At 38.6% G+C, this 15,323-nt stretch overlaps 1 protein-coding gene across 1 annotated transcript in view; it reads right to left on the minus strand.

Moving 5' to 3' along the window:
• The window catches only part of NSMAF (neutral sphingomyelinase (N-SMase) activation associated factor), a 42,528-nt gene extending 41,446 nt beyond the window's left edge, over nucleotides 1-1,082 (minus strand). The window contains exon 1 of the mRNA XM_009332108.1: nucleotides 1,058-1,082. Coding sequence (XP_009330383.1) covers nucleotides 1,058-1,082 — 25 coding nt within the window. The remainder of the gene's footprint in view (nucleotides 1-1,057) is intronic.
• Between the last annotated feature and the right edge of the window lie 14,241 nt (nucleotides 1,083-15,323).

The raw sequence follows: 15,323 nt of genomic DNA on the forward strand, positions 1-15,323 counted from the left end.
CTTGCATTTAAATAAAAATTGTAAATATAATGCCATTGCAGTGAGATTCCTTCTGCCCATAATGCGTGTGACAGATGCTGCCCGGGCAGGAGGTGAAGTTCTGCCAGGTGTTCAAAACCTAAAAAAACCCTCTATGGAAGGGGGAGGTAAATAAAATCCCATAGTTCGTATAAAACACTTTAGTTCATATAACTGCCATTGTATCAGAACAATTTATAATGTGTTTACTGACATGACATCTTGGGAGGTAGAAAAATACTGCTATTTGCATTTTCGTAAGTAAAAAAATTGATTCACAGAGGGGATGTAATTTTTCACATAGGAATAAAAAGAATTACAGGCTTGTAGGCCTCACGAAATTGTCTAATCTCTGTGCTGAGGCTGAGTCAGGTATGTGTTGATCAGTGTTACTGGAACATTTTCAATTTGTGGACCCATAAACATGAATATGAGAAGTGTTGTATATACTGAGAAGAGGTTTGCTTTTGGTAATTGTCTTTCAGGGACCTATTAGGAGTAGTTCACAGAGTCTAAGGAGGTGACAGATCACAGTTTGAAAACCAGTGATATCATCCACAAGAACTATTTGTCTAATCGATTTGCAAAAGCACCAACACTTGCATGTAGCTTGTACAAACACGTAACAGCATTTATGAACATGTATTTGTCCAATATCCAACCTGAATTTTCTTTGCTGCATTCCTTGTCATACTGCCGGTGGAAATGGACAATATTTGTTATGTTGTTCACATATTTTTAACAAATACATGTGTGTAAATATATATGTATTTATTTATACAATTGTTTATATGTGCAGATACGTATATCGCCTTCTCATAGACTAAAAAAATTTGTTCACTTTCCTCATAGACTGCACTCATAAATGATTTATTCTTACAGTTTTACTCTGACTTCTTTCCAGTATGACTTTTGTCTTTATCTTAAGGCATCAACACTAACTAGAGTGCAGTAATTATGTCCTATGTATTACACAAGAGGAACCTCTATAAGTAGATCCCAGAAATAATTTGCTTTTCTTCTTGTGACAGAAACTTACTTCTGCTCAGAACCTTTTCTAACATATTGCCACATAGTTCTCCCCATTTTATTTTGTACGTTTGAATTCTTCTCGGGTGTAATATTTTGCCTTAGCCTGGATGATTTCGTCCTGCTAACTTTAGACATTTATCCAAGTTATGAAACTAGTTTTGAAATCTGATTCTGTCTTCTAGCTCCCAGGTTGGTGAAAACCAAGATTTTAAAAATGCATCTGTGTTCTGTTGGGTCTTGCAGATCACTGATGAAAATATTGATTAGAACTGAAATGACAACAGATCCTTATGGGATCTCACTAAATAGTTTTTAACCCATTCATTCTCTAAATTTTACAGTAAGATAAATTTAGCTAAGTATCTGGGCAGTTCTACTATATTTCCAGAACATTTTCTTGTTGCCCTTTATACCCCTTTTTACCTGTCACTCATTTTGTACTGTAGGCTTTGTGATTTTATTCTTTTATTCATATTCTTTTATGTTACTCTTCAGGTATATCCCCTTATTGTGACTTTTTTTTTTCAAATCTTTGAAGAGCTTTTAATGCGATGTTAACACAGTCTACTTAAGCTTCCCCTGCTTCCTTTTGTTCACATCAAGATAGCTTGCTATTGTATGTTTAATTAAAAATGAGTCTATTGTTCTCTGTAGAAAATCTAGGTTAGCTTTAAATGACTGAGCTCAGGCCTAGACCATACAGAAAGGAGGTTAATTAACTCATATAGAATGGCACGCTGTTATGATGAGCCTGCTTTTAGTACCCAGACTAGCGTGATTAAAGCTAGCTTAACTATTTCTACATAACAATGCAATCCACAGTTGGCAATGCAGACATGCTTTTTCTTCCTCTTTTTCTTAGAGTAGGGAAGCCTATTTTGGTAACGTGTCATGACCACTTTCACCCAGTTTACCTTCTGCCTTTAAAATCAAAATGAGCTCCTCCCTACTTGTCATGCAATTCCAGTTGGTAATGCCTCTTATAACTTCCTCTGTCCCGTGAAGCAAAAGATCATCCCTAAAATATTACAGGACTGGACGGATCTTTCATGTCCTGCTGTGTTGTTTTTCTAACTGGTATTAAAGTGATTGAAATCCACTGTTATCTCATGGGCAAGCTTTTTGAATACCTTCATTAGTTGCTCAGAATAAGTCAGAAAAAACATTAACCTTCTCCTTTTGAATACAGCTATAGTCTATTATGAAAAATAGACCCCAATCATGACATACTTTTACTTCCTCCTTTTCATTTTCGCCAAGAACAGTCTCTTTCGTCTCTTCCTGGGTTCAAAACAAAACGAAACATGCTCCCCTGATTTCCTGTGCCCATTTTCCTTAGCATGCTTATAGACAACTGTCACTGAAGTGTGCCACCATAGCTCTGGGATGCTGCTAAAACCATATTTTTTCCATAGGTTCACTAGATCCCTGGCATTTGACTTCAAATATCCCAAGATGTTCTTAATGATTATCTTTTCTCTCTTAATGCCTACTTCTTTATTCTCTCTTCCTCTCTAAGATTCCTTATTTCTAGCTCTTTGTAACTGGCCTCTTTCAAAATCCCTTTCTAATGTTGTTAAAAGGTCACCTCCCCATGTCTGTGGGTCACTGTCCTCAAATGCTCTTTCCTGTCCTTGTTGAATGGACATCATTTCTTCCCAATAATATTATGGAACAATACCCCATGGTCAAGTAGTTCAGACCCTCTGCCAAGCCATCCACAAACCTGTCCCATTAATCCCGGTATTTGTCACAGAGTGGCCAAAACTCAGTCCTCCCCATAGAGGTATTAGTCTTTCTGCTGTCAAAGTGCTGTTATAATCCTGTCAATCTGGCTAGTTTCCTCCATTCTAGATTTGTGCCAGCATCTTCCTAATGATGTCCTTGTCTTCGCTTGTATTTTCCAGGTAAACACCCCTGCTCATTTTCCTTTTCCTGAAGAAACTGGTGGAGAGTGAATAATTGAAAGAATGAGAATGACAAGACCTAGAACCATTGTATTTTCACACCGGTAGTGCCACCTTAAATAAAGGGTTCAGTTCAAGCCCACATGTCAGCACAAGCTTAAAGATATACACAGATTTTTCTTTCAGGAATGGGGGAGTACATATGAATGTATATTGCCCAATATATACATTAATGTCATTGTGAATACAAGATTCATGTCTGAGGTGTAGTACTATACTTACTGTGCCAACAGTTTTATTAGGGAAGGTTTTTACAATAGTGGGTGTCTGGCAGATATTTTTCAGGGTATTTATCCAGTAAAGCTTTGTCTTTCAGGTACCTAAAAAGCTTCATGAAATACAATGCTCAAGTGCTCTGTGTCAATCCGTTCTATTATATGGAGAATTTTTAGACATGTTCAGAATAGGCTTAAACCTCAACTGTTGAAGTCAGTGGTGAAGTTCCCACTGAATTGTTGGGAGCATAAAAGACTCCTGAGTGTATTTCAAGGGTTCATCCAGTACTGTATTTATTCTGCAAGGTATGTCAATGGCCAACCCATGACACATTAACCAAAAGCAAAGCTAATAAAAAATACTTATTGTTATTAGAGCTAGTCAGAAAACAGAAGGGCATTTTTTTCATTGACAGTACCATAGTCACCTGTCAGTGTTTTCCAATGACATTTAAGCTATTTAAAATAAGTTTGCACTTTTGTAAAGTTAGCATTTTTCTGAAGATACAAACAAATAGTTTTGCTTTCAGCAAAAGTTTAGAGCAGGCTAAATTCTGCAAAGCAGGTGCTAGCCCTAAGTTCTTTGTGGCATACGCTATCTTTTCATTGTATGTGTACTCATAGCCTAGAATAATAGATCCTTAACTGGTACATCTTGCTTCTACCACAGTAATAATAATAGAATCAACAACATCAGCAGCAACAACAACAATTAGATGTGCCATGGCTTACCTATTGCCCTGATCTGATTGATGACTTGGAGGTACATGCAGAAATTCCACTAATTTAAAAATAATCATATAAAGTTTACCCTAATCGTACCATTGCAATCTCCATTGTGAATACATTTAAACTAGTTTGTAATCAGCTTATTCTTACTAAATTCTAAGTTTTTTTGAGCTAGTTGTAAATCAATTTATATGTGTACACAAAGAAGTTCGTGTTTAACTGATTTAAAATCAATTTTAATTAAACCAATTTTTGTCAATAAACAAATGCATAATTTACCATTCTACCTGCAGCAAAACAATCCTAGAGGGAGATCTGCAGTGTCAGCAATTAAAGCTGTTCTGTAAGTGAAGGCAAGGAAGAGAGAATTTGTACAATTATTTTACACAGCAATTTAAATTGACAATTTTATGTCAAAGTAATGTTTCTAGTGAAATCCCTCTGAACTACACCCATGATTAAATGCAGTACTTGACTATAAATTGTTTTGATTTTAGTACTCATTGAAGGATTAGGTAGTTAATACATCTCCTTTAGGCCTCTCTGTTCCTTTGCTAACATTACTAACAGCTCTTTTTCATAAGTTAAGCCATGCAGAATTTGAGGGCTGGATTCTCAGCCTCGCATTTGGTATACACTGCTCAGACAGATCCCTGCACTTCATTATGGAACTGTCCTGAAGAGGACTCCTAAAATAGTGCAGGGCGTATGGTAATCCAGAAATAATGCAGTACACTTTTATATATCTGCACTGCTGGGGAATACTAACATGGTCTCTTTAAAGGCATGTAAGATTTAAAGATCAGAGACAAAATTTTAACAGAAAAGAGTATATTTACTTTATTAAAACAGATTTAGAATTCATGCTAACTCTACTGGAAAAAATGGCTGATTATGTTCATCGAGTAAGATCCCTCCTCACACCTTCGGTGTCCCAGCTACTTTATGAAGCTGATGACTTGGCTCCCTGCCAACACCCATACATCCTTCATGTCATTAGATGCATAAGAGTCACTCTGCTCTGCTGTATCCTACTAAATACGGTACCACAAATGTTAATTTGAAAAGTGGATGAGCAGTTGAATCATTTCCCTGTATAGCCAGCGTTTGAAGGAATGGCCTTTTAGTGAACTTGATGCATATAGTCCACAGGGCAATGGAGCTGTATTTCATATAGTAGTACTGAAAATAAATATGGATAGTGATGGTGAGAGAAAACCCAAAAAGTCAAGGGGAGGGAGAGAACATCTATTGAGGACAGATACATTATGCAAAAGTAGTATGCAGATACAGCCTTACAGATTAAACTCTGATTTCCATTTCATCCACAACCATAATATATCACTTAAATGGAAATTTAAAAAGTAACTTGTAATGTCGTTGGGTTTTCCCTATTTTTGTATGGGCAAAGTTGATTTGTTGGCAGAACATTAGTTCGCAGATTCATACATTGTTTTATTTCTTTGCTTGTGAGCAAGTGCATGTGACTATATGTTTAAGAAAATATATGTATAAAACTCTATGGCAAAGGGAAGTTTAAATCCTACTCTGTAAATGCTAAAATCACAAGTCTCCCTTTTTTGGTCAACAGGTTCAGCGTTCTGCTAGGAAGTACCTTCCCTGGCAGGGGGTGGTTTGCTTAGATGTGGGGGAGGGAAAAGAAAGCAAAAGAAGAACTGAGATGCAGGACTAGACTGTTTAATTTGCTTAGATAGGTTGCCTTTAAAACTTTTTAAAAATTTCAGCTAAGAATATTTTAAATGCCTATATTTTTTCCATACGTAATAGTCCTAGCTTTGTTAGGCCATTTATTCATTAACTACTTCTACTCTGTATCCAACAGCATTCTTGCTGCAAAGAAGAGCTGTGATAGAATAATATTCACGCTTCCATTTTAGTTCAGTAAAACAAATCCATAATTTAGATTGATTTTTAGACATATGTGCAAGCATGTAATATTTCTTTGATACATATTCTAAATTACTAGTTGACTGTATCCTGCTTTCCATAAATCAGAACCCAGTACAGCAAAGATAAAGAGCAAACCTATGATAACATGAGTTCTAATAAGCTAATACTGTGTGGTGAACAGGGGAGATACAAGATCAGCTCAGCCAAAGCCTGAATAAACAAATTAGACTGCTTACCCTATGTTGAAGAACAAACAACAAGGCCCTTCCTTCTTCATTCCCATCTAGAAAACCTGACACATTTTGCATGATGTGTAATACGGATGTCCTATGAACCCATTTCTGAATGCAAGCCAGATTTTTTCTTAACTGGAAAATGCTGTCTCCTCTGTCACCAGTCAATAGAGCTGTATTTTATTTCAGAGCAGCTGGAGAAGTGACAAATGAACACAAACAACTCTTCTATTCAGAGCGATTGTTTAGAACATAATTTCTTCAGGAAATAATTGTACTTGAGGCACTAAGGATGGATTCTTCTCACCTAAATTTAGCCAAATATGTAAGTTAAGCCTCTAGTCTGAGATAGTCTTCCACGTTTCTACTGTACATCATGGAGAGAGGTGGGTGATTCACTGTTCTTGTCTCAGACATCACCCCTAAGGAGAATGAATTGCTTCCTGTAGGATCTCCGTTCACTATGAAGAGAGTCCAGATGACTGTCTTAAATTAAACACTCAATTTTAAGGTAACTACAGCTGGGTAAAATGAGCCATGTGCCAGGAGGTGCTTTTCAAATAGAAGTCATGGATTATGTTACATTATTTGTTAGCAGCAACCCCAAAATTGCCCCAAAGATTAAACTCACCTATTGCCATATCACACACATGCAGGAGTAACTTCCAGCACATTTTAAGCATGTCAAAATCTCTGTGGCCATGCTGATCTCATGGGTTATAATGATCAGGCATGCCTGGACTGGCTGTCCATCAGGGAGCATTGTGGAGGGAAAGTTCACCCGACATAAAGCTGCTGCTCTTATAGCTGCTTTGTAAGTTGTGCTTTTAATAGTGGTGGAAACGTAGCCACTATCAGCTGACTGTTTAGAAGGAGAGAGGAAAAGCAGTCTTTTGCATTTTAAGAGGACTGCTTTTAATTCAGGAGCAGAGGTGAAATTCTAGGTTCTTGTGTGCTCTGAAAAATTTCCAAAACCAAGCTAGCGCTTCTGCTCAGTACTTACAAGCATATGGTAATTTTTACAGTATCACATATAGAGTTCCCACTTGGTGTGATATGAAAGAGAAAAAATCAGTATTTGATATTGCTGCCTCATTCTAATAGCCTGACTTCGATAGCCTTCTGTTCCAAGAATTGGAACAAAATAGGGTGTGAGAAGCTACTTAGGACTACATCACTCAGCAATATGCAGAAAATAAATTGAACAGCTCCTCATGCTGTATGCCTTCCAATATCTAAACATTTTTAAAAAATTCCTAAAGGGAAAGACCATTAATAGAAGAAGCGGTTCAACTTCAAGGTACCTGATCACTTCTTTCAAAAGGATATTGGAAAGATGGTTTAGGCACTGAAACAGTATTTGGCTTGTCATTCTTGGGTAGTAAATATTGAAGTTCATATGCTGCAATGGGATATTTCAAGTAACTAAGAATTTTTAATTCTAAACCAAAAGACACCTACTCTTCTTCTGTGGTTTTGAACCTGAAATCTGTTGCTTCAAAGGTGCCTGTGTGCTCAGCCACTCTAATGGTCAGGCATTAAAAGGTGCAGCACTTTGGTCGACAAGTTAAGCAATGAGCTGTGGTGGTTTGGGAAGAAGGGAACAGAAGGAAAAAAAAGCTGGGAGTATGGTTTATCATCACTACATGGATCACCACGTGTGTCCAACAAGCGGGATGCATTCTTCTAGCCAGCTGTACCTGGGAGTGGGATGGTTTTGACTCTGGTTATTTTCCTTTCACTGACTAAGGATTTGTTACCTTTTTGTGTAAGTAAACAGTAAATTCTTTGGGAAAGGGAGCATCTTTTGGTTGTGTGTGTATAATATGTAGCAGGATATTGTGGTCCATGACACTAAATCAATTACAATAGAACTACATTAGTTGTTGATGTTGATGGCGAGTGGAACATAAGAAAGTCAAGGAAACCAGCAAGACCCCAAAGGTCTATATTAAGTTATTGAGACCATAAGCAGGTGCCATTAGCAAAAAGAAATGTTATGACGGACAAGGTAAAATTGTACCTGTAAATTACTGACGGCATTAGGTTGACATTCAAGTTTTCCTCTACTCTGACCACTGCTTCTCAGTGAATCACTACAGCAGTATCCAAACCCTTCCAGAATTTGAAACCTTGCAATTTAGGAGTGATGTTTAAGTGAATTTGTCTCTTCAAAAAGGTTTTTCAGTTTTTGCCAGAAAATGCATATCTCTCTGCAACTGGTACAGATGTTTCTCTGGCTGATCTCTGCTGCTAGCTGTGCTCTTGTCACTGTCACATGTCTCCAGATATGTAGCAACTCTTTTCTCCACAACCTTTTCCTAGAGACATGAAAAAACTTTATTAAGAAGCAAATAGTTTTTAAATTATAAATTTTTATAACTTCATAGGAAAGTGAGAAACAAAGCAGGAGGAAGTATAATGAAAAGACAGGAAGTTACCACACATTTAAATACACATAGTGTCTAAACATAGGAATACTGATTACACAGCTCCCAGTGCACTTAGGACACTCCCAGCCAACACATGAAACTACTTTAAAAGCTAGGGGGTATGTGCAGAGGTTTCAATTCTTGCAGGCTTTTCACAAAATAGATCCAACTGTAAACCACAGGCTCTTGTGAAATAGCAACACCACAAAGGTTTGTTCTTCCTTATATTTCACCAGAAGCTATAACCACAAGCGCTAACTGTCTACACATGATATAGGGATTAATTTGTAAAGGGGGAGACGTGGGGAACTGTCAAGGGAAGACTTCTACAAAATCACCTATTATTTCTGCTTTTGGGACTACCATGTAACAAGCATGACTCGTAGTGATACTCCACTCTGCTCTCGACCACAGCAAGCCCTGGCTGACCACTGTTCTTGAAGCTTGCTTATTACTCACCGAGGCATGACCTGGGATTTTTAAAATGCTTGTCTTCAGTGTCCTGTCCGCGGATGCTCAGCTCTGCCAACCTCTCCCTTCGCTCTCAAGTGTGGTTTATGAAGTGTTTGTGTTTGCCTTTCTCCCAGTTCGCAGGGCTGACGTTCACCTGGCGGCTGATGCACAGCTCCGGCTGCTGGTGGAAAATCAGTACGACAGACTCGGGAGGAATCGCGCTCACGTCACCTCAGAGAATGGCACTTCTGAGGTTGGTTCCACCCTAACAAATCAGAAACTTAACTTGTATTTAGCTACTACATTAATGGGTGTTTTGGAATTAATTTACATATATTTTAAATAGATAAAATCTGGAAAAATACTTTGTAGAAATGTTTTCTTAGAAGTTTACATTACCTATGCTTGCTTATCCAATGTTTGATCATATAATAAGGACATACTAAAACCTAAACGTTTTCCTTGATGCATCCATTTCAATCCATTTAGGATGCTTGTTTCTGACAGAGCTAGCTTCTGCATTTCAGAAAACAAAATAAGGATTTATACACCCAGTTTATGATGCCCTTCATTAAAAAAACCTCTATCAGAGCCTTAGGATACCACCACGTGACAAAAATTGTTATGAATTTTCACCTAGGTGAGACCTGCTATTGAATTCTATACAGCAAAAGTTTCAGCCAGAGAGGTGAGTGAAGTTCTTCAGACTTTATAAACTGAGAAAACAGAGGAGGTCTTGATTTATCAATGTATGCAAGAAATTTTGAAGCTAACTTTGGGATTCTTATTAGAAATGCCCTAGAAGTAGACCGTCAAAAGCCTGTGAAGCTACTTCCCTGTACTTATATCAAAAAGATAACAGGTCAGCTTTCCTTAGATTAAAAAAAAATCTGTAAAAAAAACCCCAAAATAGAAGTGCTGTTTCACATTTTTGGTCACTTGATGGCACTAAACTAACACTGTATACATATTAATCACCAATAGCATAAGAATATTTCTGTGACAGTGTATTTTTTTTTTAAGGCTTGGCCTGATGAAAGTGCTTTGTTTTGTTGAGGGCAGATTTCAGACATAAAAGAGATTAAAAATAAACAAACGTAAACCCAAGAAACAGTGGTGAAACTGTTGTCTGACTGTGTTCTGTCTGTCTTGTTAAAGTTCATGACATACTACAAATACCACGACGTCATGGAATACATAGCATGTCTGAGCAAAACAAAAGTCAGTTTTCCAACATAACATCCTGAAGACCAAAGCAAGCCTTCCAGCGTAAAATCTGAGAGAAATATCTGCAAACTTTGGACAGTGGCGTTTCCACCAAAATGTGTGGCCATCGGGTGGCCACCTACATGAGGCAGAGCAGGTGGACATCCTGGCCTTCTACATGTCTCAGTATCTACAGGGAAACTGCCAATATTTCAGGGCTAAATGTTGGGTTCATTGTGTGAATGCAGAGGGGAAGCAAGGGAGAGCTTTGCTTGGATGGTCTCAGCCATGTAACAGGAAGCTCCGGGTGTGATAGATGGCTGAAGAAGGGATTGCAGCCCACTGTGTCTCCCAGTAAAGGCACCTCCTCACGGTCTGTCCAGCAGAATGTCTGTATTATCTTTATTTGTACTTAGAAATCTGAGAACTGAGAAACCTTCAGCTAAATGGAGCCTTTTTTTGGGACTTCTCAGGATGTGATTAGAGTAATAAGGGAACATTTTTATTCAATTGCCAGAAGTTTTGAGCTTTCAAAATATTTTCCCCTCCTACAAAGGGAGGAAAAACAAATTTTTTGAAAATTTTCACAGATCAACAATCAAAAATGCTTTCGTTGGATCAAAGAACATGTTTTATTCTGATAATGCCTTTTCTCTGGATGTTTTCCACTTCTTTTTCAACAGGAAGTTACTTAGATTTCAAAACCTCCAAAACTTTTGAAAGATTTTTTTACAACCTCCAAAGGCAACCTCTTATTTTGGAAACCTAAAGCAGGATATTTCAGCAAGTTGAAAAGGCGGGGAGGGGATTTTTTTTTTCTTTTTCAAATGGGGATTACATTCAAGCCTTTCCCATAAATAGGTTGTAATGATTCAGTAAACACAACAATTCGTGGCACAAAATTCCCAGGCAGCTCTAGAAATGATGCTGCAGATTGCAGCCGCTCTCCCCGTTTCTCACAGCACTCCTGAAAGAGCAGTTGTGACTGACGGAGCAGCGCTTGCCGAGGGACTTTCATAGAGCTGAGTATGGGAAATCCCATAACGTCACATGCACCTGTCCTAGCTTAAGGGGAAGGAAATGTGGTCATTGTATCTTAAGGCAATGTTTTTTCTTTTGTTAATTTTTACAGTTAGAGCCTTTTTTAAATGTGTTTCCATTCTTCTTTTATTACCCATTACATTTTCATCTACTTGCAGTATGGGAGACTTGGATGGTATTCATCCTGAGGGGTAAAAAACCTCCGTGACTTCACCACTTCTGGAGCACCGGAGCATTTATCTGCAGTTCTTTTCATGTTGTTATTGTCTAACTGCTGCAGAGAGAGTGTCATGATGGACTTCACTTTCTCATATCCTCATACTTTCCCATCTTCAATGGTTCTACAACTATCGAGAAGTATGATGCTTGCTGGGAGTTTTGTGGACTTTACAATGGCTTCGATTAAGTGGAAGATTTGCAACTTGTGAGCCAATGAATCCATTGTCGAAATATTGATTTGATTTGTCATCTCGTGTGTCCTTAACCATGTTAAGCTTGAGGAAAGGGGTAGGCCAAAGCATTGCAGTGATTTCCACAGTATGCAAGGCCAATTTCTGCCATCCCTTCTACTCATGAAAGTTAATGGCTTTCCACAGGAGGTAAATGAGGAGAAATTTGGCTTTCTTGGCTTAAAAATACCTTGTTTTCATGGCTATCTCATTATGTTCGCACTAAATTTAATCCAACTACAACAAACTGAATCTGTTCATGAAGTTGGATAAATGTGAGCTAAGCTAATATAAACCATGTGAAAAATCACACTGTTCTATGCAGTACCAGTCAAATGGTGTTTGAAAAATATATGGAAATATAGAAATATGTATGAAAATCTTCTCAGAAATAATAGATCCAGGTCTAGTTTTTAGATGCAGATCTAGTTTTTACGTGATAAATAAAAGCATAAGTTCTCAAGCCTAAATTCAAACTCACAAACTCACTGCCAGAGAAACAAAGAAGATAAATGAGGAAAAGCTCAAGAAATCCTGTACATATGATTTTGCTCATTCTCTACTCTGTCAACATTTCCACCGACTTCAGTAGAAGTCTAAATCGGGGAAGTCCAGCTTTAATATCTTTTTATGCCCACAACCTTCCCTTCACAGAGCCTACTCATTTTCCCAAATTGACAGACTATATTTTTACTTACAATAAAAGAAAAAAAATTTAGTTACAGACTTCAAACAAATTATTAGTGCATGAGTACTGAAGGCTGAATTCAATACAAAGAGAAAAAAAGTTGTGAAGCCAGATACTAAGCTAATGCAGCTTGGCATAGTTCCCCTAACATCAGTGGAGCTCTGCTGATTTATCCAAACTGAGAATCTGGCCAGTTAAAATTCAAAAATAAAGTTACAAGTACCTACAAAATTTGAACTTTGTACTTTGAAATATAAGGCAGACACTTTATCCGCTGGACTGAGCAGTCATTGGTTAAAATCCACTGGAATTTAGGCATATTATTTTTGGCCACTAGAAAGTGCTCGTATTGTTCCATGAAAGAAACAGAAGCATGTTGTGAATTCAAAAGAAAAATTAGTAGAAAAGTTTTTAAAAAATAATTAAAATAAAGAAGGCTATGGAGTTCACACAAAATGCATTCCTTCATCCCAAATTAACAGCTGTGTGCATGAAGATCTGCTCAAGAAGTCAGACTTAATTTAGCTGTCTTCCCTCACAAATTAAGTGTGGTAACAGAGACAGCGAAGATTTTTTTTCCCCTCGTTTGCTAACTGTTCATTTTCCTTTTAATTTCTTAATTACAGTCCTGGATAGCGTATGCAATTTTGGAAAGACTTCCTCTTTACCAAAGAGTTGGGTGTGTTGACTGTGCAGTACCTCAGTGACACCCATCCTCTCTGCCTTTGCAGCTCCTCTGCCTGCTGAGGGACCCCCCTCCTCTGCAGCCCCACGTACCAGCTGTGTGGGAGGCTGCGGGGTCCTGGCAGAGACCGCAGCAGTGGGCAGAGAGGCACAAAGGCTTTCTAAAGAATATATCCCTGGAAATGTTTTACGGGTGAGATGAACGGACCTTCCAGACCATGGAGCACAGATTGGGTATGTCTATGAGGCCATGCGCAGCCCCATAACTTTGAGCTGAAAAAAGGGGTGGTCTTCCCGTTATCATGGATTAAGCATGACAAAACGGGAGTTTTGACTTTTCAGTCAGCAGTGGAAATCAGGAATAATTAAATCAAAGTTAATGGTCTCAGGTGGAGAACTGAACAGAGTATGTACATACCCAGATAAACATACATGCCCAAATCCTGCACTCTTTAGCCACTGGAAGCCATGGAAGTGTTTAACAGACATCTACCTGGCTACATAACAGGAGTCACGGAGGAAACTCATGCTCCGATCATCCGCACTGCTTGATTACTCAGTAACCTGCTGGCATGATTTTGTCCTGTGCCAACTAGCATGCTCTGCCATAATGGTCAGATTCAGATTTGGGGTTTGGAGGCATTAAGGACCATTCCCAAAAGGGCAGTATGAACAAGAATGACAAGACTTGGCTCCCACCACCCTTCTCAGTTCTCCAAAACTGTGCTAGCAGCTGTAGTATCCTCAAACATGTCAGCATATCAAACCCAAGACATGCAACCGCAATTTTATTTTCATGCTGCAAAAGCACTGTTTTGGTAAGCTGCAATGTGCTTTCGTATTACCGTGAACATTTTGAGCACACGCACATACAATGATAGTTATATGTTAGAGCCTCAGGGGTACCACACCGGGCCTGAAGGAGACTTGAAGGACAGGTGGTATCTAGTGTCGACAGGATCAGGCCGGGCCACTTTGCTTCAGGGCCAGATAACGGTCCCTGAACAGGTGTTATTTAGCAGTACAGGCATAGTCACGACGACTGCAGTGTCAGGTTTAAAAAATGAACGTTAGTGCTGCAAAGTAACTTATTTCTGTGAACTGAAATGCCACCTCACAGAACAGAGCAGGTACAAGCATAGGAAAGACCTTTCTCCCATACATGCTATAGGTGAGCACATTAATGTGCTCTCCTAATGTAAGGATATAAACAAGACTCTGCCTATAAAAGTATAAATGGCATGTGTTTTTCATTACAGTAATTCTTTTAAATAATGTCCCTTTTAAAAAAAGTCCTCAATTTTTAGGCAAGTGCAACTCATTGATATGCTGTATTACATCTAACAAACCAGAACACAACAATAATAAAGCCCTATGTTTTATTGGACAGAATGCATAATGCAACCTTCTCCATCTAGAGAGGTTCCTCTTTTCTCACTGGGATGAAGTAAGAATATGAATAATAAACTAAGTGGCAGCTCTAAGAGACCAATGCTCTTTCTCTCTTGTGGAACTTAGAAAGACAGAAGACAGGAAAAGCATCTTGCAAGTGAGAGATGGCTATTTTTGAAAACATTAGGTATGAGGACGTTTAAATCCAGGTAGCCATTACTCAGCTATGCTCACACAATTCCTATTGCCTTAAATGTGTAGTTACTGCTGGTCTGTGCGCTACAACACTTACATATTCATGTTCAGTTATTGAGAGTAAATATTCTTAAGACAGACTGCTCAAGACTCACTACAGAAAACCCACTTCAAGCATAGCTGAACAAACATTACAAATCATAGAATCATAGAATCATAGAATAGTTTGGGTTGGAAGGGACCTCTAAAGGTCATCTAGTCCAACCCCCCTGCTGTGGGCAGGGACATCTTCAACTAGATCGGGTTGCTCAGAGCCCCGTCCAACCTGACCTTGAAGGCTTCCAGGGATGGGGCATCCACTACCTCTCCGGGCAACCCGTTCCAGGGCTTCACCACCCTCAGCATCAAAAATTTCTTCCTTCTATCTAGTCTAAATCTACCCCTGTTTAGTTTAAAGCCATTCCCCCTTGTCCTGTCGCAACAGGCCCTGTTAAAAAGTTTTTCCCCATCTTTCTTATAAGCCCCCTTTAAGTATTGAAAGGCTGCAATAAGGTCCCCCCGAAGCCTTTTCTTCTTCAGGCTGAACAACACCAACTCTTTCAGCCTTCCTTCATAGGAGAGGTGTTCCATCCCCCTGATCATTTTCGTGGCCCTCCTCTGGACCCGCTCCAACAGGTC

This window comes from Pygoscelis adeliae, unplaced genomic scaffold, assembly GCF_000699105.1.
Source record: "Pygoscelis adeliae isolate BGI_AS28 unplaced genomic scaffold, ASM69910v1 Scaffold98, whole genome shotgun sequence".
NCBI lineage: Eukaryota > Metazoa > Chordata > Aves > Sphenisciformes > Spheniscidae > Pygoscelis > Pygoscelis adeliae.